At 33.0% G+C, this 22711-nt stretch overlaps 3 protein-coding genes across 3 annotated transcripts; 2 read left to right on the top strand and 1 right to left on the bottom strand.

The window, feature by feature from the left end:
- Positions 1-346: 346 nt before the first annotated feature.
- On the bottom strand, positions 347-8494 carry LOC112052186 (derlin-2). Its single transcript, XM_024091172.2, has 5 exons — positions 8064-8494; positions 6279-6512; positions 5152-5274; positions 4022-4185; positions 347-3566 (listed from the first exon to the last, which is right to left on the bottom strand). The coding sequence occupies exons 1-5, from the start codon at positions 8154-8156 to the stop codon at positions 3428-3430; spliced, it is 753 nt and encodes a 250-aa protein (XP_023946940.1). The 5' UTR covers positions 8157-8494; the 3' UTR covers positions 347-3427.
- Positions 8495-9438: 944 nt separating this feature from the next.
- LOC112052177 (trafficking protein particle complex subunit 13) lies at positions 9439-10905 on the top strand. The gene has a single exon (XM_024091155.2). The coding sequence runs from the start codon at positions 9567-9569 to the stop codon at positions 10773-10775; it is 1209 nt and encodes a 402-aa protein (XP_023946923.1). The 5' UTR covers positions 9439-9566; the 3' UTR covers positions 10776-10905.
- A 1749-nt stretch (positions 10906-12654) lies between these two features.
- On the top strand, positions 12655-22702 carry LOC112052171 (cytoplasmic phosphatidylinositol transfer protein 1). Its single transcript, XM_024091147.2, has 8 exons — positions 12655-12891; positions 12997-13145; positions 13593-13681; positions 13787-13794; positions 14753-14824; positions 15514-15768; positions 16335-16460; positions 17237-22702. Exons 1-8 carry the CDS (start codon positions 12841-12843, stop codon positions 17369-17371), a joined length of 885 nt encoding a protein of 294 aa, XP_023946915.1. The 5' UTR covers positions 12655-12840; the 3' UTR covers positions 17372-22702.
- Positions 22703-22711: the final 9 nt, after the last annotated feature.

Here is a 22711-nt window from a genome sequence, read left to right as displayed (position 1 = left end):
TTTTTTAGATTTTACAAAATCAGGAAGGTCTGGTTATCACAGGCTCATAGTCCATGTTAGTAGTTTTTTGCCATCATACTTACGAGTGTTTTCCATTTTTACCACCATACTTACTAGTGTGTTGGTAGTTATGGAGAACAATTTCTAAATTGCAGAAAGATCTCGAGGTCGAGAAAATCAAATGTAGCGTTCAGTTTAATAAACTATACCTACCTACATCTTCCCAAATTTAAATATTATTTGCGCCATTCACGCCATAATTACTGAATGAATTTTGATGAAGCTTTACATTACCCACAGTATTATTAGACCAGAATGACACAGGATATTTAAATGAAAAAGAAAATCGTTTATGTGTTTACCATTTAATAAATAATTATTATTAACACAATTCTGTATATTATATTTTATTTACTGTTTAATTCATTGAACCTTTTCTCCCTTAATCTTTTTTTGTGCTACACTAACAAATTCGTTTGAACATTAAATATGTACATTGATTTCAATAATTAGGTACAATTTTTGAACAAAAATTTCACTACACTGTGGTAACTGCAGAATAACCTTACTAGAAGTTCTAACTGCGTAACAACTGGCAGAATCTAGTACCTACTCGAATATTAGGCCTGTATGACATCATTTATCAATATAAAAACGAATGATCACAGTAATCACATAATTATAATGTGTCTGACATCTCACTTTTGGTAATAAGTCACAGAATAGAGAATGATACAGAATGAGTAAGCTGCACAGTGAATCCGGTGAAACCCATAAAAAATACAAACATCACGCGTGCTTCTCCTTGACATCCGCATAATCTACTAGGTATATACAAACTTTATATTTTGTATTTCACTATCAACAAATTAATATCATAATAGACTAATAATCAAGGACTACCTATAAAAAATACTCATCTTATTTTTTTAGTTTTTGTGAACAGTTTCAAATATTTAAAAACATAAGACGCTCTTTTCCTTGAATAATATTGAAATATACTGATGCAACGGTTTGTGTCATACTACTGACTCGAGCATGTGTAAATTTTTGAATTTGTATTTCGAATGGCTGCATCACTGCCGTGTTTCGTGCGCTCTATCTGCCTATATTCATTAATCTGTGTAATAAGTGAAGTAAAATTAACATTTTATAATTAACTGCCTCAGTGGTTAGTCTATGTGGTTTCAGATCATGCGATCACGAGATCTTGAATTGGGCAATAAAATATTGAGCTTATCTTTTTTAAACGACTTCCAAAAAGGAGGAGGTTCTACGTTCGACTGTATGTATGTTTTTTTTTTTACAAGAAATTCTCAGCCCGGAAAATATTTTACTCATCAACAATATATTTAGTTTGTTTAACAAGGCGCGCCTTTGATTGCTTACGACAAGGTTAAAGTCAAAATTCATTTATTTTAATTAGGCTTAGTTCACAAGCACTTTCGAAACGTCAGCTGGCCTATTCTCCTCTAATTTGGCCTTTATTAACAATATATTAAAATAAACATTAAAAAATCAAAGAGGAAAATGTCATCTACCTACTGTACGATATCCACAAAGGGCTTGCTAGTAGGCTCCCGATAACATTTGTTACATAGAATCTCAATTTCGTGTATGTCAACTAACAAACGTCAAAGTTCGTGAATTATTAGCCTGCAATAATATTATTAGATAATGGTGATAACAATTGAACGAAAACTTCAAACTAAAGTTACGAGGGTTATAAATGCACGACAAATTAAGACAGAGATCCCGAGATAAGGAGAGGGCTAAAGAAGTTAGGAGAGTGTGAGATTAGATTAATTAACTTTCGCATGTAACGGTAAGATTGTTTTTATCTCGTCTCGTTATACATACTATACATCGATCTCCAATTAAAATATTATAAAATTATTCTCCTCGCGCTTGGAGGCCATTGGATCAGCTTCCACCTTTACACAGGAAGTATTATAAGAAATTTTAATGTTGTCAAAAGACCAACTCCTGAGTTTCTTGCCGGTTACTTCTCAGCAGGACCAGCCTTTCGAACCGGTGGTAGAATCTTTACAAATAGTCAACTGACGTGTCAAAAGTGCTTGTAAACTGAGCCTACTTAAAATAAATGATTTTTGATTGATTTCGATTTGATTAAAAAGTGGATGCACAATCAGCGACCAAAAAAAGTCCCCACTCAATGAGTGCCAAACACAACTTCTTGGCACTCAATTCAAATAGTCACATTTGCAAATTCAACCTTAAACTCGATCGTTAAAGTTGAATTTGCTCTGAATTTGGGATTTTATTGAATATTGGACTATATTTAAAGGTCTTTGGGTATAATTTTCTTTACCAATCATCCTAAAACTGTCAAAGCAAAATTTACCAGTTTTTAAGTGAAATTTTCTAATGATTTTGCGTCCTTTTATTATAGGAGGTCAATGATATTATAGGACATAAGTTTTATACAATAATCAATTACTATTAAATACTAATCAGGGTTTCAGCGTCTTCATACAAAATAGTCATACTGTATGGAAAAAAAATCGAATATTATGTTGATAAATGTGAGTAAGGTAAAGGTAATCTTGACCCGTTTTCTGTGATTTGACCTTGAATGATATTTAATCTATCTACGGTACGAGTTAACATTTTTTTTAATTAGTTCTTTGTAGTTAACTTAAGGGTAGGGGAGTCCACAGGGGTGGGCTCTGTGGGCTCCCCTAACTAGTAATTGCTTGGGGCATTAAGACTCCTTAACCCAGCACTGTATACAACCATAATTCTGCTAGTGCAACGTCGCGATACTATAGCACTGAAGTATGGATTGTATAGATATATATTGTGGACATTACTTAGACAGGTGGCCACTGGGACCATATAGAACTTAGTGTCAAGATGAAACTTTCGTTGGAACTCTCTAACGGGGATATGGCGCCTTATTGTTGAACAATTAGTTCATAGTCATTATAAATGAATATTTATAAACCAGCGCTTGTAGCTCGAGTGCTACAATCGCTAATTACGTGCAGTGGCATGTGGCAACTTTAGTTCCTTTCTATGCTTTTAATATAGTCAATTTATTGTAATATTACCAGATACCATCATAAGAACAAAATGTAACATAATTAAGATGTAGCTTAATCGATAGACACATGATTTTTTTTTTTTGTTAAAATATTTGTATTCATTAAAGGAACTCATAATGATCAATGATATTAGAAGAAAAAAGAGGTTGATAGGTAATACGCGGACCGCAAGTGGTACTTTCAAACTATGCTAATTAGCAAACCTGAGCTCGCGTCGGTGAAATAATTTTTGTGTGCCAGTTGTAAACATCGAATGTGGTTTATATAACCTATCTATTTCTTTTTCTTCTAACATCATCGATAATGATAATGTAAAAAATAATTTGGCTTAATGTTTAAAAACATAAATTGTACGTATTTTATCTATTCGCGTTGTCATTGGGTGCGCGGGGAGCGTTGGGTTCAGGGTTCCTCCAGTCAAAGCCTCCGGGCCTTATATTGGCCAACTCTGGCAGTGGGACGTAGTCGCTTTCTGTCTGGGGGTCAAACAGTTTCTTGCTGGAAAAATAAAAATCCTAGAATTAATCTATATCTATACTTATAAAAAAAAAAGGATCCGATCCTTAAAGTGGAAATGGGCTGGGCGTATTTGTAGATTGCAGAACGATAGATGGACCAAAAGGGTGACGGAATGGGTCTGTCTGTTTGGTCGTGTTTTTTTTTTGTTATTCGGTCACGGTCTTTGTTATATCAGGCTGAAACTACTGAATGAATTCAAATGAAACTTGGCACGGCTTAAGACCATAATACGTAGAAGGTTATAGGATACTTTTTATTACGTTATTATTTAAATAAAATAAGAAGCTAGTACAGAAATAAAATTAACTTTCAAAGGATTTTTTTGGAATAATTTGTAACAAATCAATTCATCAATTTTGATCCTAATCTAGAACACCAAACAGTAGAATGGATACATAAAAATAAGTATGAGCAAAATATGATTACAAACTTACAGAAATCTAGGAGTCTTCAGTAACTTTTGGCCGCCTCTGTGACGTGGAAGAACATCTTCTATAAAGAAATATATGTGTCCAATGGCCATTCCCACCAAATCAACTGATATTGCATTGCCAAGTAACACAGAGAATCCCAGTAAAACCCACGGCAAGTATGGTGCCTGTAATTAAAATATTAATTCACACCTACTATCAAATGAGACTATTTTATTACGCTATAAATTGTGCACTATTAAAAATTTATTATGCAATTTTACATTTATTTTATTAAGTAGGTATATATTTATTTTAATAGGGATGATGACAGTTTTTTAAATTGTATATAAATTAAGAGTATGCTAATAATAAAGCAATTTTCTAAAAGTAACAGGGTATCTGCGATCATTACTTTCGGAGCTACTAGATTACTAGATTTGCGGCGCTGCCGCGCATCCCTGGAAAACGCTCCATACAAAATGGCACGAGCTAGTGACGTCGTTGGCTCGCTGATCGTTAGATTTATATGGGCGTTCATACAGTATCACTAATATCTTTGTTATTTGTGCGTTTATGTTTATAGTTCATTTATTGAAAAATGACACATTTAATGTAAGGAAGCTAAAACTGTATGAATTTTTATCTAGTTACGATAAAAAAAAATTGATAGATTTTGAAATTTTATAATCTTATTTATTTTGCAAATATCCAAACATTCTTTGCTTTTTTTGTATAAATTAGTTAACATTGACCTTATTTACCCGAATGTATCATAAAAATCAATTTATTCAAACCTAGTCATCATCCCCATTATCACTACAAAGTATGAAACAAAGTCGCTTTCTCTCTCCCTATATCCTTAGGTATGCTTAAATCTTTAAAACTATGCAACAGATTTTGATGCGTTTTTTTTTACCCGACTACTTTAATAGATATAATAACATCTATTAAATAGTGGAGAAATACTGTTATTTTTGAGGTTTCTAATGTGATGTCGTAAATAATTACATTTTTTCCGCTTACATTGCAAACGCAGGCGGAACCCTACGAAATTAATCAAAATAATGTACCAATTGAAAAGGTCTACAGAAAATTTCACGATGGTATACTTGCTCTCTATGTAAAAAAATAGTATTATAAAAAATGTTTACCTGAAAATTCATCAGTCCAAAAAAGTTCATACGAACATAAACATTACGTCTTGACCATATATAAACAATCATAATAGTAAATGCTTGACCTAAAAATAATAAGTTAACAAAGAAAGCACATAACTGTACTTTGCTTAAGGAAAAAAATTAATTCTAAAGTAATAAGTTACTGCATTGTCAACATTATTATAACAGGTGCAAGTTATTTCATGTTATTAACGATGACAGACAGAATTATGTTCATTGATATTCATACTTATACAACGACCATGTCATTTAATTGCATGATCCAAATAAATAATTCAAAAATTTACCTCAATTGTTTCTACAATAATATGAATATTTGGATATCTGTTCTAGTTCGACATATTTTTGCTGCTCTTGTGAATATGCCAAACTTGATTTTTTTTTTATTATTTAAAAGTTAGCCCTTGACTCTTTTCAGTTTCTACATGACATCATACTGGAACGCTAAATCGCTTGGCGGTACGTCTTTGTTGGTAGGGTGGTAACTAGCCACGGCCGACGCCTCCCACCTGGACCAATTGAGAAAATCTCAAATGGTCCAGCCGGGGATCGAACCCAGGACCTCTGTTTTGTAAATCCAACACACATACCACTGTGCCACAGAGGCCGTCAAAAATTGATTTTGAAATATTAAAAAAACCACTCAAGTATGATTTGGACTCACACACAATAGGTGTCATTAGCAATAAACTTTTTAAAAAAATTGTATGGGAGCCCCCATACAACAAACATAATTTTTTTTGTTGTGTTTAAAATATCCCCTTCCCTTAAATATTTAATTTATTCCCTTTTTTAGTATTTGTTGTTATAATGGCAATATGTATACATCATCAATAATAATTTTTACAGATGGCAACAGACATATGGACTTGAATTTGATAAAGCAGAGGGATGGATGAAAATCCACATATTTCACTATGTAAATATGGCTTAACAGGTCTATGTAAAATTTGGCACAGTTAGATTATAGCCTTGAATAGCACAATGACTATTCCTTAAAAATTAAAGTACTGAAAAATTAATTCTTTCAATGAAATTTTTTGTCCACTGTTCATACTATTAGACTATTATGTAATGTTTTAAGTGTTTTAAAAGGATACAATCATTAAAACTCCTCCAAATATAAACATAACAACAAAATCAGCAGTCCTCCCCCTGAAAGATCCTTCCTCCAACATTCTACAGTATCTGTATGTAAATATCATATTGAAAAAGAAATTAAACCCTAAGTTGCCAAAAAAGAGGAATGTTGTAACCAGTCTCCATAACTGGTATTTCCTAAGGATCAGTATTGGGTTAAAATACAGCTGGAATGGGGACACGAGATCCAGTTGCTGTAACAAACAATGTACATCTTTATCTTAATATATAAATGCGAAAGGTCATTCATCACAAATACTCGAAAACCGCTTGACGTACTAAGTTGAAATTTGGTAGGGAGGTAGTTCATAGGTAGTAGACGTCCGCTAAGAACAGATCTAGCGATAGAGCCGGATTAAGGAGGTCTAAGGGCGAACAAAGTTGCAGGCGTCCGCTAGTGTTGTATAAAACAAAGTCACTCCCAATGTTTGTATGCTTATATCTTTTAAGCTAAGCAGCAGATACACTGTTTATCCTTAGATAAAAAGAATCAAAAGAACATTATTTTAAATGTGGATGAAGTAGCTGGAGTCCAATAGTCTAATATGTAAAATTCTCATTTCACAGTATTTGTTGTAGGACTCTTTCAGAATGATTTCACTAATTTTAATGTACATGTAAGAATAATATTGTTATGAAAAAATTAATGTCACCAAACAACATTTTCAGGATCAGTTAGTTCATTTATAATAATTCTCCCTTGCTTTGAGTGGCTTAGCACAGAGTTGACAGTATAAACAAGCATTAAAACAGTAATTTTATAGTAATAATATCCGGCTGCTCAGAAATTTTGTTTCTGACAGGTTGTGATTGAATGGGACAAACATATTCAATTACTATTGCCTCGATTTTTGTCTCATCACTACAAAGACAAACAGTTGGCATAACCTTGAAACAGCACAGTTCAACAACCTTGTACACCGTACACCAGTTTGTAGTTACATCGTCCATTAGATCACAGCCCCAACAGACACATAATCTCTGAGCGGCTGGACATTAGTAATAGTATAGCAGTTGTAAAGCTCTTTGTAAAACAGCTTGTCCTAGAAGTACTACTGCTATACTTATTACAGCTGCCAATCAGCATTCTCTACTTGCTCCATCAACTATTACTATGAAAATAAAAAAATAAACAAGCCTTGATGTTTTACCTCCATAGTTAGTCCTATGAGAATATGGGGATAAAATAAAGTCTAACACTTACAAATTATGTAGCTTTCCTTAAGTAAAAAAAATGTGTAATTAGTTCAGTCATCATTTATCATTATCAACCCATATTCGGCTCACTGCTGAGCTCGAGTCTCCTCTCAGAATGAGAGGGGTTAGGCCACCACTCTGGCCTAATGCAGATTGGCAGACTTCACACACGCAGAGAATTAAGAAAATTCTCTGGTATGCAGGTTTCCTCACAATGTTTTCCTTCACTGTTAGTAGATTCAGAGATTATCCCTTACAAGCTCACAAACTTTTATCTGTTTATAATATTAACATAGATACAGAGTTGGTTAAATTAACTTACAATGTGTGTGTATACTATGTCTTTGTGAAGTGTTAGCTTAACTTTATTACAGCATTATTACAATAATAGTTGATTGTTCCTTCATCACTCTACCCAAATTGCTATGTTAATAACGCTTTAATATTCTAATGATTAAATGCTTTCAAGTTCAATTTAGAAACATGATCATTGATAGAACAATGGTAAAATTTAAAAAGATTTAAAAGAATATTTACACATTACTTACCACAGCCAAAGTAGTTATTACACAAGCAGTTGTATAGACCCTCGTTACCGGTGGCACTAGCATATATTCCTGCAAAAGCGTTTGATATGCCATTTTTAAAACCAATGACGGTGTTGTTATTATCAATCAACGATCCTTATTGTAACTGCATATTATTGCGATACGATGTAAAAGCCCGTCGATAGGCAACTTAGATACTCGTTAACTCAACTCAACATGATTGGGCCACATCAGGATTAAAATAAACGTCTACGAAATTTAACTTCACAATACGGAAGTCCACTTTTGTTGTTTAATATAAAGTTGTATGGGAAGATTTTAGTTTACTATATTGCTGTTGAAAATAAATAATGGATTAGGAATTATTTATTAAGTCCGTTTTACTTTTTGTGAAATAGCAATTTTTATTGGAGGTCGATAGCGACAAAGATTACAATGTATTATTGGAAATAGATAGGCTACTCTAACTTTTTTCGGAACGCTTGTGATAGCGCCATCTAGTGACTAGCTACGGTATTTTTAGTATAGTATCTATTATGTTATAAAAATAATAATGCATATTTTTGTAAATGTGAGATTTTTGATTTTGTAATAGTTGAAGAAACCAATTGAGAAAAACAAAAAAAAAAAGACAAAAAGCTTTCCATTGTCCGGGCTCGAACTCAGGATTACTAGATCGTACCTTTGTTATGCACCACTAGGCCAAATGATTATATGGAACATCGTTGAAATTAATGTACGGTTACTGTCTATCTGTAATAATCCCTTTGCTTTAGAAATACAAACACATTCTTCCTATTGCTCGTCAAAATTAAAAGGATAAATAATTCTTTTTTTTTTGTTTTTCTTTTTTCCATACTTACACGGTTTAAATCTCTAAAAACATTATAATACATACACACCATAAGTAATTGAATTTACTATCCTGGAATCTTAAATCTAGAATGTAGATGGCGCTGCTTCATAAAGATTTCACGTTCTTCTAAGTTCCCATGGCATGGATAGCGATACAATTTCAAGAAATTCAAGAATGACAATTGATGAATTGACAAATGACAATACAAATTACAATGACATGACATTGACAAATGACAATTCAGTCAGCGCTGCCAATACTCAAAGAAAAATCTAAACTACACAAACCGGCATAAAAAACGGCCAAAAACTTGTAGTTTAGTAAAAGATGGAGTAACGTTTCATTTGTAAGTCTAACTACCATATTTTATCAAATTTGTAATAAAAACGATTTCTAAAAATAATCGATTCTTTAGACGGAACAGCAAAATCGATCAAGTAATCGAACATTCTATATATATATATTCTGTGGATAGTCTAAGCGATGTGTTGGTTAATCTGTGTAAAATTCATTGTCAATGTCAAATTGTCAATTTTAATTTTAATTTTAGTAATATGTAATTGTTATTTGTAAAATTTATTAAAAATGCTCCTAAAAAATACTATTTCTAAATTATAATAGACAGCACAAATTGTAATTTTGTTAAAATGGACGGCAAAGAAGTTATTGAACACTTAGTCGCTCTAAAAGTGATGAGACTGACCAAACCAGCTTTGATCAGTCCAAAAATTGTAACTTGCGATTTCAAAGATCTACCAGGGAATATTTTAAACAACTATTTAAAGGATGATGCTACTTCAGTCGTGCAAATGGAGACGCTGGCCGCCGGACAGTTTCTGTTGTTACCACAGAGTTTCGGAAACATATACTTGGGAGAGACGTTTTCGTGCTACGTTTGTGTTCATAATGAAACTAATCAGCCTGTTCAGAGCGTGTCCATCAAAGCTGATCTACAAACAAGTTCATATAGAATACCACTAACGACCCAACAAAATACAGCTCCGCTGAAGCTTGATGTTGATGAAACTCTAAGTGATGTTATTCATCATGAAGTTAAGGATCTAGGTACTCATATTCTAGTTTGTGAAGTCACTTACATGTCTAATTACAATACATTGGCTTCATTTCGTAAATTCTTCAAGTTTGAAGTAATGAAACCTTTAGATGTTAAAACAAAATTTTACAATGCAGAGTCAGATGATGTGTTTGTGGAAGCACAAGTGCAAAACATAACTTCAGGGCCCATTATACTAGAACAGGTTTCCTTAGAAACTTCCCCTCAGTTTACTGTTAAGTCTCTTAATGAAGATAGCGATGGGAAGTCAGTATTTGGAGATGTAACTCTGCTACAAACACAGGAGAGTTGTCAGTATTTATATTGCCTGACTCCTAAAGACAACATATTGAAAGATATCAAATTAATAGCTGCAGCAAAGAACATTGGCAAGTTAGACATTGTCTGGAGGTCAAACTTGGGTGAAAAAGGCAGATTACAAACAAGCCAGCTTAAAAGGATGACCACAGATTATGGTGATATTCGAGTCACATATGAAAATTTATCCAGCAAAGTTCCTGTTGATGAGCCATTCAATTTCAAATGCAAAATAGTCAATGCCAGTGATAGGACACTGGATTTAATTTTAAAGCTTCGCTCTCTTCCTGATTCTAGTCTGCTCTGGTGCGGGATTTCAAACAGGAAGTTAGGTCCATTGGAACCAGGGAAAGTCATATTTATCAATCTAACAGCTCTCCCAATTAACTCTGGTCTCCATAACATAAGAGGAGTTTCATTGGTAGATTTATTTTTAAAGAGAACTTATGATTATGATGACTTGGCTTCTATTTTTGTGTATTAAAATGTAGTTATGTTGTTACAAAGATTGTATCTTAAAAATGTAATTAATTTATCATTGTTATAATTTATAATTTTAGCATAGTAGGTATATTATGTAAGAATATTATAATATTAAATGTTTTTAAAGCTAATATTAATCTTTGTATCCAATTCCAATGCCTATATTGTCATTTTAAAAAATGTAGGCGTTTCGTATATTACTTATATTGTCTGCTTATGACCAATTTCATTTCTCTTACAGTCGAATGAATTCTTTTACCTTTTAAAGGGTTTTAAAAATTCAGCACCGGGGGGAGGGGGGGGGAGTCTCTCTCTCTCTCTCTCTACAAATCTACTTAGGACAGTCTTAATTATAGTAAGCGACACTTTTATGGTATGTTTCAAGTGATGATAATTTTCACAGGGTAAAATTTAAAAATAGTTTACTATTGATGACGAATTTGGCGGCGGCAGTAAATGTGGTGATTTTATTATTTATTTTATATAGCTAAATATATTATTTAATTTAAATAGCTCTAAATCTATTCCTCCATCACTATTTTTAAAATTGCTGGTGCTGTCCCTACCGGATTTTTTGTGACTGTTTTATGAGGAAAAAGGCTCAATTTCTACAAAAGAAAAAAAAAACAATTAGATTTTTTGTAGAAATTGTTTTAAATATGGCTACACTGACAAATCACCGATTAATATGTACTCTGTGCATGGAGCGGCTGTCAAGGTTTGTCTGCCTCAGTGGACTTGTATCCAAGGCCGTAAAATAAATTATCAAGGTTTGTCAAAACAAGCGTTGTCAATACCTAATCTAATATTCTAATTCCCAAAAATCGAGACTGAATTCCCAAAAGGAAAGAAAATACCAACAATTTTCACAAATTCGTGTAAAAGTCAAGGGAAAATGTAAAAAAAAAATTATATTTCACATTGCCGTTTTTGTATACAATACTATTTTAATATTTACGGATTTAACATTTTATTTCATTTTATTGAGTATTTTCATAGATAGATGGATAGTTGCAGACAAAGAATATATTACTGGTTGCAGGATTAAAAAAATCTCCTCGCATAGAACCAATCCGTACATTTGGGAAATAGTCAAACACTTAGTTCAAATTCCCCGCAGTTGGGGAAATTCTCACAACTTGGAAGGCGATTCAAGACAAGAAAAGTCAAATTGACATTTGACTTTGACTTGATTTCAATTTTCATTTTTAATGACAGTGACACTCGAGGAGTAGAGTAAGTTTATGGGTGACACTCGTCAACTCAAATCTCGGAGCGGAGTTGTATCAAAGATTACAGTGTATTATTGGAAATAGATAGGCTACTCGAACTTTTTTCGGAACGAATGTGATAGCGCCATCTAGTGACTAGATACGGTATTATTAGTATAGTAAAAAATATAAAAATAATAATGCATATTTTTTGTAAAGGAGAGACATTTTTGATTTTGTAATAGTTGAAGAAACCAATTGAGAAAAACAAAAAAAAAAGACAAAAAGTTTTCCTTTGTTATCCCCGGGCTCGAACTCAGGATTATTATATTGTATCTTTGTTATGCACCACTAGGCCAAATGACTATGTGGAAAATCGTTGAACTTAATGTACATTTACTGTTTTTCTTTAATAATCCCTTTGCTTTAGAAATACAAACACATTCTTTCTATTACGCGTCAAAATTAAAAGGATAAATAATTCTTTTTTTTCGGTTTTTTTTCCGTACTTACACGGATTTAATCTCTAAAAACATTCTAATACGTACACATCTATGTAATTGTATTTACTATCCTGGAATCTTAAATCTAGGATGTAGATGGCGCTGCTTCATAAAGATTTCACGTTCTTCTAAGTTCCCATGGCATGAGTTGTATTACGGTACGGTTACGGACTGTGTGCTTTTGTCTGTGTTTGTGTTTCCCTTGTGTTTCCGAATCCGTCAATCCGAATTCCGAATGGATTTCTTCTTTTGACAAATGGATAATATAATAAATTAAATTATATTCACAAAATTCTGTCCTACAAAACCTATTTGTGTTTTACCAGTTTTCTGTTTTTCTGAAAATTTTACAATGGTGCTTACAAAAGAATACAGAATTTGCATGCCAATGACCGTCGAAGAGGTAAGAATCGTACAAATAATTCTCCGTTTTCATAAGTGCTAGGATAAACAACCAAACAATATGAAATTGCGGCGATGATCAAATCCTGTAACTGTATATTTTTAGTATCGTATCGGGCAGTTGTATATGATTGCTCGTCATAGCTTTGAGCAATCCAGCAATGGCGAGGGTGTGGAGGTCATAGCGAATGAACAAGTCAACGACGAAATAAATGGAGTTGGACAATTTACTGAGAAAAGAATACACTTGTCCAGGTACTGTGAATCATATTCATAGTTTATGTTATCTTAACATTGTTCCCTAAAAGATTGTATGTGATAGTGACTTTAATCTTTTTATTATACCACTGTACCTCACACTAAATATTCTTTAAGTGTCTTGAGGATAATAAGTTAATTGTCTAGTAAATCTTACAATTTTAGAAAACCAAGTCTTCCTTGTTTCTATTAATCTACTTAAGTGTGATTTATTAATGAATGGATGGTTCATGAGATAGGTTTTGTTATATAATTAATAGACATAATATATATAATTATATATTTGCAAAAAAAAAAAAAAACAATTGTTTTGCTACTTGTACATGTATAGTTGTTGATAGGGCTATCAACAAATCAAAATCTAGATACTAAAAAATTAGAAAATCTTAATAGTAAGCATAAATAAAGATTAATGTAAATGTGTCGTTTTCTACAAATTTTCAGCCATTTACCTTATTGGATCCAAAGTATAACACCAAAGATTTTCTATGTAACTGAAAAAGCTTGGAATTACTACCCATACACAATTACTGGTAAATTATGAATTATTTAATTGAAGAATTTTATTCTTTATATTTAAATGCCTCACTAATAATTTATTATTTTTATTTTCATGGTATGATCCCTTATCTTCAAAGAATATACAGTAAGTATTTTTATTATTAACCAAGTTTTGTCATCATTATTATCATAATAAAATAAAAAGTAAATAGGTATAGAATCATTTTTAGTGAGAGTTGATAGCAGATGGCCCATCTTATATTAAATTAATAGTCATCAAACAACACTCTTGGCTTGCAAGAAACATGAAGTGTTGATACTCATATGCCTGTAAATTCACCTACTATTAGAGTTAGAGTTAGAGTTAAAAGAGTTTAAACTATAGTGTTATTCATATTAATTTAATTTATATAAATAGCACAAACGCCCAAGATTTGTTTATACTTCAAAAAAAGTGTATACGCATCCTCGTACATATAAGTAAGACTGAATCATGCCAACCGTATTTCAAACAACTAAAAATATTGACCCTGCCCTGCATATATATTTTTGAAATATGTAAATTTGTGAGAAAAAATTTTCATTTTTACGAAAAAGTCGAAAACTCTTATAAACCACGGCGCTTCCGCGAAAAAAACGAAAATAAACTAATTTACCCTCTTTCAAAATTAATACTCCACAGCTCCGGCCCATACGCAATGTCAATAAAAATTTACAACAACCTTCCAGACCGTATACGTAATGAGGCGAAAGATATTGCTTTCAAAAAGAAATTAAGGGACTTTCTGGTCGAAAAGTGCTATTACACGGTGAATGACTACTTGAATGACAAATAAAAACAAAAAATAAAATCGGTCTCCCTATCACTCACTCGACAAAAGGCTACGCCCAAACTGGGTATCCATAACTTGCATTATGTAATAAAATGTAACTTGTAATTATTATTATTATTATATTGTATAATGTAATGTATGGTATTGCTTGATATTAAATAAAATAAATAAAATAAATAAATAAATAAATTTCTTGTAACACAGAACAAACTATAGGTAGTTTATTATGATATTACTATAAATTTTGATGAGTTGTTTTTCTCTTTTCAGTGTTCCTTCATACCAAAATTTTCAATATCAATTCAAACACGATATGAGGATAATAATGGTACTACAGAAAATGTGAGTTTTTTTTTATTGTATAAAAATCCAGATTTTGTTATGTTGGAATAAATTTCCTGTAATTTTTAACAGGAAACTATAACTTGCATATATAAGGAATAATTGACTATTTGTAAGGAAGGAAAACCATTTGGCCCATTAATGTACTTATTATTTTATACTTAATTTTATTTGTTCAAATGTTCCTTATCAATTAACTGGCTACGGCAACTTCAATGTATAAATGATTTTGTCTGGTTTGATTCTGGGCACTTTTTAGTTCACCTGATAACCAATAAGGTGTTGTTGCTAGCATTATAGAGTAACAAAAAGCTGGACAAAATTTTCGAATTACAAACTATTTTTAATAAATATATAAGTAACTTTTGAATTAAAAACGAACATGAATTTTTTTAGACCTCAAATGTCATGTTTTTTTCTATTTTTATACCAATACTTCCATCTCATAAATCTACTGAGCATACAACTGCGCTACAAAGGCAGTTGCTTTTTTGCAATCAATGGCTAATGCCGAGCTGTAAACCCTTTCTGTGTGGTGTCACAGACAGTCATATACACATAATATCTAAGATAGGATGTGCTGTTTGTGACATTAAAAATAAACATATTTTCTTTTTTTCTAATTATTTATTATTATCTTACATTAATTCCTGCATCTATATTGATTTTTTTATAAATCATTTTTACAGTGTTTGGGCTTAACACAAGATGAACTTGAATCAAGGGAAGTAGATTTTATGGATATAGCATTTGATGAAATCAAACCACATCATTACAAAGAGTCAGAGGATCCAAAGCTGTTTAAATCTGAGAAATCTGGACGAGGACCTCTGGCTGAAGGGTGGAGAGACACAGAGAAGCCCATCATGTGCTGCTATAAAGTTGTCAACGCTAAGTTTGAGGTGTGGGGACTGCAGACAAAAGTAGAAGACTATGTTCAAGTAGTATGTATATTACTTCTATACAGTGATTTGCACTTCATAGATGCAAAAATACACTGCCTAACCTGAGAACTTATTACTAAAGTTTACAGGATTAGAAATTATCCAATTTGTATGTAGGCATAATGCATACCCTAGCTAAAAACTTTGTGCATGCCACTGCTTCTATAGGTATTCTATGTCAAGAAATTTGGATATGTTGACAGCACAAATGACTTTATGTGTTAAGTAAAGGAACGTCAGCACAACAGAAACGCGTTGTTAAATTATTTAGTGATACATGAGGAGGCGCGTGGGATAGAAACCCGTTTACTAGCAAACCATTGTTTAGCAACCACTCACAGACAGATGATCTTATGCTTGCCTAACGCTACTTTAGTTTTATACACATACATTTTTCAACAGACAGACAGACTGAAAATAAGTTTAAAAATCTGTGTCTTGCTGTTCTTCTTTTATCACTCCAATGAAGTATTTAATTAGAGCTTGAAGACATTTTATTTATTTACGGTTTGTTTGACGTTAATCAATTTATTGTGTTTGTAAAGATTTTTAATTATATAAAACAGGCAATACGAGAGATCCTACTGCTTGGTCACCGGCAGGCATTTACATGGATGGACGAATGGTTCAATATGTCGATAGAAGACGTTAGAAACTATGAGAAAGATATGCAAGCTAAAACAAACATAAAGGTGAGCCAACAACGACAGCTTAGTAATCATTAATCATTTATTGATAATAGAATAGATATTAAAAATATTTATTTTTAATATTATTTTCTCTGACTATTAAATCAAAATCACTACTCATACTCGTTTATTAGTTACTATCAATTAATTATAAGTAGGTAATAGTCTCACTTATTAGTTAATAACCAATTTACGTTGTAGCTTATGAGTTATTATGGCTATGTAGTTAGTCTGTACGCCGTAGAAGTAGGTGCGAGAGCACCTACTTCTACGGCGTACTTCTTACCAGCAAAATCTCTCTATAACTACCTTAAAGACCTTGGCCTCTCTAGAAGTGCAGCTAGTTCTATATTAGAACGAGTATCCAAAGCTGCTCTAATAGGGTCTTACCAAATTTGGCGAGGCAGGGAGAACCACACAAGCGGAGAAGGGGAGTGTTGATCGATCGTCAAGGAATTCCTTAACCCTACATCCAGTAGTCACAAGTCCTAGACTTTGCATAGTGTTTTTCTCTAAGATATTCGTCTCACCATCATATTTATTTAAATTTAGGCAGTATACCTACAATTATGTAGGACTGTTCTTACAACTATTATTATAAAATGTTAATGTGATTTTGTTTGTTTTGTTTGGTGAATTTTCGGACTACAGGATGAAATACCATTAGGAAAAAATAATAAACTATAAATGATCATTTGGTTTAATATTAATTGAAAAATTCAACGAGCGAAGACAGAGGAAAAGGAGGAGGATTATTAAAACAAATAATTAACTTTCAGGTCCAAAGTGCACTAGAAGAATCAGAAAAGAAAGATGCAGATAGCAAGAAGTCATCACAGCCGCCAACGCCGAAGTCGCCCAAAAGTCCGACTACACCATCGGCTGAGTCGAAATCATGGTTTTCATGGTCGTAATATTTTTTTTAAGGCATAGAAATTTTACTAACAAGGGAACAGAAATGGCATGCAAGCGGATCTGTCGCTCTGAAAATATAAGATCAGTAGGACTCGCTTTCGTCAGCGATATATTTCGCAACAGATAAAACATATTGGTGACCAATACCGGCAAAATATTGGTCTCATAGTCGTACCATCGTAACGAAAGAGAATAACATATTGGTGACCAATACCGGCTGAATCGAAAATATCGGTGTCACTGTCGTACCATTATAAAGAAAGAGAAAAACATATTGGTGACCAATAGCTGCAGAATCGAAAATATCAGTCTCACTGTCGTACTATCGTAACGTAAAAGAGCTTCATCTTGAGACATGTCACGAATTCACGACATATGTTACGTCTTAGATCGTAATATTTGGAAATCCCTACAAAAGGCCTATGTCGTGCAGTGGACTGCCCTCGGCTGATATGACAATGATCACGTCTTCGCCGATGAAGACGAGGTCCCCGATATCTGAACCACCCAAACGATTTTTAACTCACCATCTCAGAGGCGCCCAGACTGATACATTCATGCCAAAACACCCCGAACGGCCTTCTAAGACGAGGTACGAGAAAGGAGACGCCCTTAGAGAGTCGTTCAGCCCATCTCTTCTGCTTCTGCCTTCGTTCCCCATCAGGCGATTCTTCTGCCGCTCGCCCAAAACCGTTGAAAAAAGCAAAGGTCGACAAATAGCGGTGCAGTCGAAAATGATGCTCTGTCTTTCGTTACGTTTCGTCACCTTTATGGTGCTGATAGACTCGAGCTTTCACTTGTAATGAGCATTCGTGTGAATGTTATATTTTAGCGAGCATTCTATCAGTTTTGCTTGGATGTTATATAAATGCAAGGAATATCTTTGACGAGCATCGAATAGAGCATTTGCTAGAATTCTCAAAATGCTCGTAGCAATATTAGGCTCGACTAGTATAAAAATGACGAATGCTCGACGTTCTGTGTGTGTGAAAGTGAATAGTATATCAGCATCTTCAGTGTAGAAATATTTGTCATGAATTTTGGAGATGTACACGTCACCGGACAAATATGTGTAAACGCCATCTCTATTGCCTTGTTATTAGGATTTGTATGAATAGAGGTTTAGCTTGATCTCACCCCTGTACAGGATTTAGTTTGTCAAATCAATGTGTTCGACCGTTGCCTTCCTTCCATATCTAACTTATATATAGAACTTTATAGTGTCTCGAAGTATATAGAAGAGTTTCGCGATATTATAAAACTGAAGTTTAGACTTTTGAAAGTTGGAAACCTAGGAGCTCACAAAGTCACTGTGATCCAAACTTTATATTTGGCTATCAATGATAGGCACATTCTTAGCGAAATTTTAGCTTTTATAAAATGACATTGACCTGGCTATGACAGGCTCATAGACCACTACCTCATTTCATTCTGTTGTGTACCCAGATTAACTAGAGCCGGGTACTCATTAGCGAACTGTAACTGTAACCGGACAGTTACAGTGACGCGGTTCTAGTGTGTACGCGTATTATAGTCTTCGTGTCCATCGAACTGAATATGTCCATCGAATGCCCTCACCCACAGTGCACATTCAGTCGGCTATAACCTCGGACCAATTATAGAAGGACCTGTATCGCACTCATAGTCACGAACAAAATTGTCTGTCATTTTCTGAGGAAACGAGCTTAGATTTGGTATATATCTTATATTAAACTAGAAATTTTTGCCCGTTTTTACACAATTTAATTAAAAAGGTATTTTTACTGAGCTCTTTAACCGACGAACACGATTACAACTACTTAACATCGATACTATAGAGACAGTTTTTATAATCGCATTAGATCGTTGATCATATACTTTGACAAAAAAGTAACGTCTAGCGAGGCAGGTCCTATACAATAATTGGTCTGAGGCTATAACTTTTACCGAACAGATACAGTGTGTGTACGCGATGTCAAGCTTCCTTTAGTTCGCGCCAAAAACCGACATCCATCGGCTGCGTACAGCTAGGCTATTCTGTAACGATAATTTTATAACTCGCATGTGCGAGTTTAGAATTCACCTCTACCTCTCTGTTTAACACGATACTATAGAATGAGAAAGATAGCGGTGCATTCGAAACTGGCACTTGCGAATTATACAATGTATCGTTAGAGCATAGCCGTGCAGCTCGCGGCAGGCTCGCGTACCACGTACTGTGATATGTGGTTACAGTAACGTCCAACGGTTACGTTACATAATGAATACCTGTTGTATCATCGGCTCGCCACGAATTGCAACACGGTCCGCTCGCAGCAAGTTCGCGAACCACATACACACTGTACATTTTGGTTAAATAACATGCAACAGTTACAGTTACAGTTCGCTAATGAGAACCCGGCTTAACTCAAACCAATAGAAAAATGTTCATTCATGGTTTCAACTTTCAATCACCTCCCTGTCCTTGTTCCACGAAAAAGTGGATTGGCATATTATGTCATTCTATTCCATTCACTTAACTACTTACTTCCATCATACCTATTACATACACTATACCCTCTTTTACATATTCCAACCGTGATAATCAATTTCATACGTTAACCCATTAGATATGCCCGCTGCCTTCGCTTCGAAAGGCTTAGGTTCGAATTTGATCTGGGGCATGGACCTCCTACTTTTCAGTTTTGTGCATTTTAAGAAATTAAATGTCATGTGTCTCAAACGGTGAAGGAAAAACATAAGTGAGAAAATCTAGTATCAGTGGTACCTCTGATACTCATAACTGAGAATTTTCTTAATTCTCTGCGTGTGTGAAGGTCGCCACTCATTCTGAGAGGAGACTCGTGCTCAGCAGTGAGACGAATATGGGTTGTTAATGATAAACCATGTATTAAATAGTCTTTTTTTGTCCTGCTTGCAAATTTATTTTTTAGTAATGTGTCTCATACTTCTGTATTACATGTCCATAACATATTTTTTTTGCTTTTAGCACAATTGAGCATTTAATTAATTTAACTTTTGGTAAACTAAAAATGTTTTTTGGTTGTATTCAGTGAGTAGGTAGGTAATATGTATGCTTTGTGATGTTAGCTTTTTTAATATATTTTTGAGTTTTTAGATGTATAAATCACGAGACCAAAATCTAATAGTATTTCTAATAACTGCTTATTTAAGGGTAATAATGATATTATTTGAAATTAAAAAACTGAATTTTATACTCACAAATCTATATAGAGCTTGCGTTATGTATCGTAACGACATATTATTGTACAAATTGGATTAAGAGCTTTTAAATGCATTTGTTTTTTATTTTTGCCGGGTCGGGTAGAAACCGAAGGAGTGTGGATTTTTATCCTCCTCCTACAAGTTGCCCGCATCCATCTTAGATTGCATCATCACTTACCATCAGGTGTGATTGTAGGCACAGGCTAACTTGTAAAGAATTAAAAAAAATGTGTGTTTTTTCTCCTCCTCCTTAGGGCGGAAATAAGCAAATAACCCTAAGGGCGTATTCACGAAGAAAGCACGCAGGCAGCCTGCTTTTTATGTGAATACGCCCTAACTGGTCACGCTGGCCAGTTTTCAGACTTGTATTATTTCAAGGCGCTCGGTTAAGTCATACATTTTTAGACTATATTGCTGGCACAACGGAGAATGTTCCTAAAACGTATATGATATTATTTCTTGTCTCGAATTATATTAATACACGCGGCTGTTTATCATTTGACAGTTTATACGTTGTAGCAATACATTGTGTTATACGTATTATATTACTTGGCTTTAATAGGAAAATTCAACAGAATATCACGTGATATTGTGTGGCGTATACGTAATATCTAAATAAGGAAATAACTAATAAGCAAATCACTCAATTTTTGTACTTATTTAAATGAAACTACCATGGAACTATTTTAGGTTTTAGATGTTAATTTGATATTGTTACTAACACGATTTAAATTGAAAATACCACTGTGTATGCTAAAAAATTATGTTTTTTTTTAATAATATAATCTCATATTTGTTTGATATGTTAATTGTTAATTAATTGTTACTTGGTAGGTACTTATTTGTCTACGAATAATTTCGATATTTTTCAGGAACTTTTTAGTGTGACGGCTTCTGCTTCATTGTGTACAGTAGGTGCCAGTAATAATTTACATATACCATATATAATGTATATAACCATATATAATGTATATAATAATATATAATGTATATAATAAATCAAACAATATGTGTTTGAATATTTATACGAAAGCATTTCAAACTTTGCATTTATTTAGTTTTTCGTTTACGCCGTCGATACACTGTGTTCAGTGAATTTAAATTATAAAGTTTTATAAGCTTAGTACAAATTAACCAAAGATTTGTGATGCACACAGGTGAATTTTTTGCGACTTTTCAAAATAAGAATCGTTTTTTTTTAAATTATTTATTTATTTAGAAGCTTCAGAGTTTTTCAAAATAAGAATCGTTTTTTTTTTAAATTATTTATATGCTTGATTCTCGGTTAGTTTGTGAAATAATTAAGCTATAACAAAATCAAGTCTCGCATTTGATAAATTTTAACTATTTTCTATTATTTTGGTTTGGAGTCACATTTGAAAAATTCACCCAGCGGTCTACAAAACCGTAAATTGAATTAACAGGTGTAGGTTTTTTACATCTTTATTATTCGGTAGGTAGAGGTTATATTAACTTTGGCGGGAAACTACCAAGTTAAAGGTTTTTACAAGTACCGATTTTACGAGTAGATACTCTTAACATAATTTCGATTATTATTATTATGACTAGTTTCCGTAATGTTATGCATCGGCCTAAATTATAAAATGTTATAATATGATATTATTAATAGAAAAAATATATTATTTATTATATTACAGCAATAAGAAGTAACTCAACATTCCGTATTTATTGTTCACCCTGACAGTTTAGTAATAATTAATTTAAATTTTTGTCATAAATTGTAAATGGAGTAGATAAACCAAAAGTTGGTAATGTGTTAATAATGTGCAATACATACAATGCTTTTATTTAATGGAACTGGAACTGGAAAATGGAAGTATAGATAGCCGTCGTCAATAAATAATGATTTTTACGCTATCTTCTTCGTTGCGATGGGATGAAATATAGCGATGTGTATACTCATAGAAACGAAAGAGGGAGCTGTATGTTCCAAGATTGTGTATCTGTATGTTCTACGGCTATTGTTTTTCCAATATTGTCCCAATAATATGTAATTAAATAAAAAATGTTGTTCCATGTTATATTGTATTTATAAGTTGAGATAATTGAAAATTTTATTAGTTGTTTGAATGAATTTTAGTAAAATAGATGTTATGTAGAAAACACTCTGTTTT

The sequence above is a fragment of the Bicyclus anynana genome, chromosome 14 (assembly GCF_947172395.1).
Source record: "Bicyclus anynana chromosome 14, ilBicAnyn1.1, whole genome shotgun sequence".
Lineage (NCBI taxonomy): Eukaryota > Metazoa > Arthropoda > Insecta > Lepidoptera > Nymphalidae > Bicyclus > Bicyclus anynana.
Note: the sequence above shows the minus strand (reverse complement) of the source record. Positions and strands in the feature narration are given on the sequence as shown.

Excerpts from the sequence above, each read along its gene's own strand:
- LOC112052186 (XM_024091172.2), bottom strand. The coding sequence starts at position 8,156 with ATGGCATATCAAACGCTTTTGCAGGAATATATGCTAGTGCCACCGGTA. Across the intron at positions 6,513-8,063 it reads TAATAACTACTTTGGCTGTG|CAACTGGATCTCGTGTCCCC; the intron begins GTAAGTAATGTG and ends TGTTTGTTACAG. Across the intron at positions 5,275-6,278 it reads TTGGAGGAGTTTTAATGATT|TTATGTGCTTTCTTTGTTAA; the intron begins GTATCCTTTTAA and ends AGCAAAGTACAG.
- LOC112052171 (XM_024091147.2), top strand. The coding sequence starts at position 12,841 with ATGGTGCTTACAAAAGAATACAGAATTTGCATGCCAATGACCGTCGAA. Across the intron at positions 14,825-15,513 it reads ATAATGGTACTACAGAAAAT|TGTTTGGGCTTAACACAAGA; the intron begins GTGAGTTTTTTT and ends TCATTTTTACAG. Across the intron at positions 15,769-16,334 it reads TAGAAGACTATGTTCAAGTA|GCAATACGAGAGATCCTACT; the intron begins GTATGTATATTA and ends TATATAAAACAG.
- LOC112052177 (XM_024091155.2), top strand. The coding sequence starts at position 9,567 with ATGGACGGCAAAGAAGTTATTGAACACTTAGTCGCTCTAAAAGTGATG.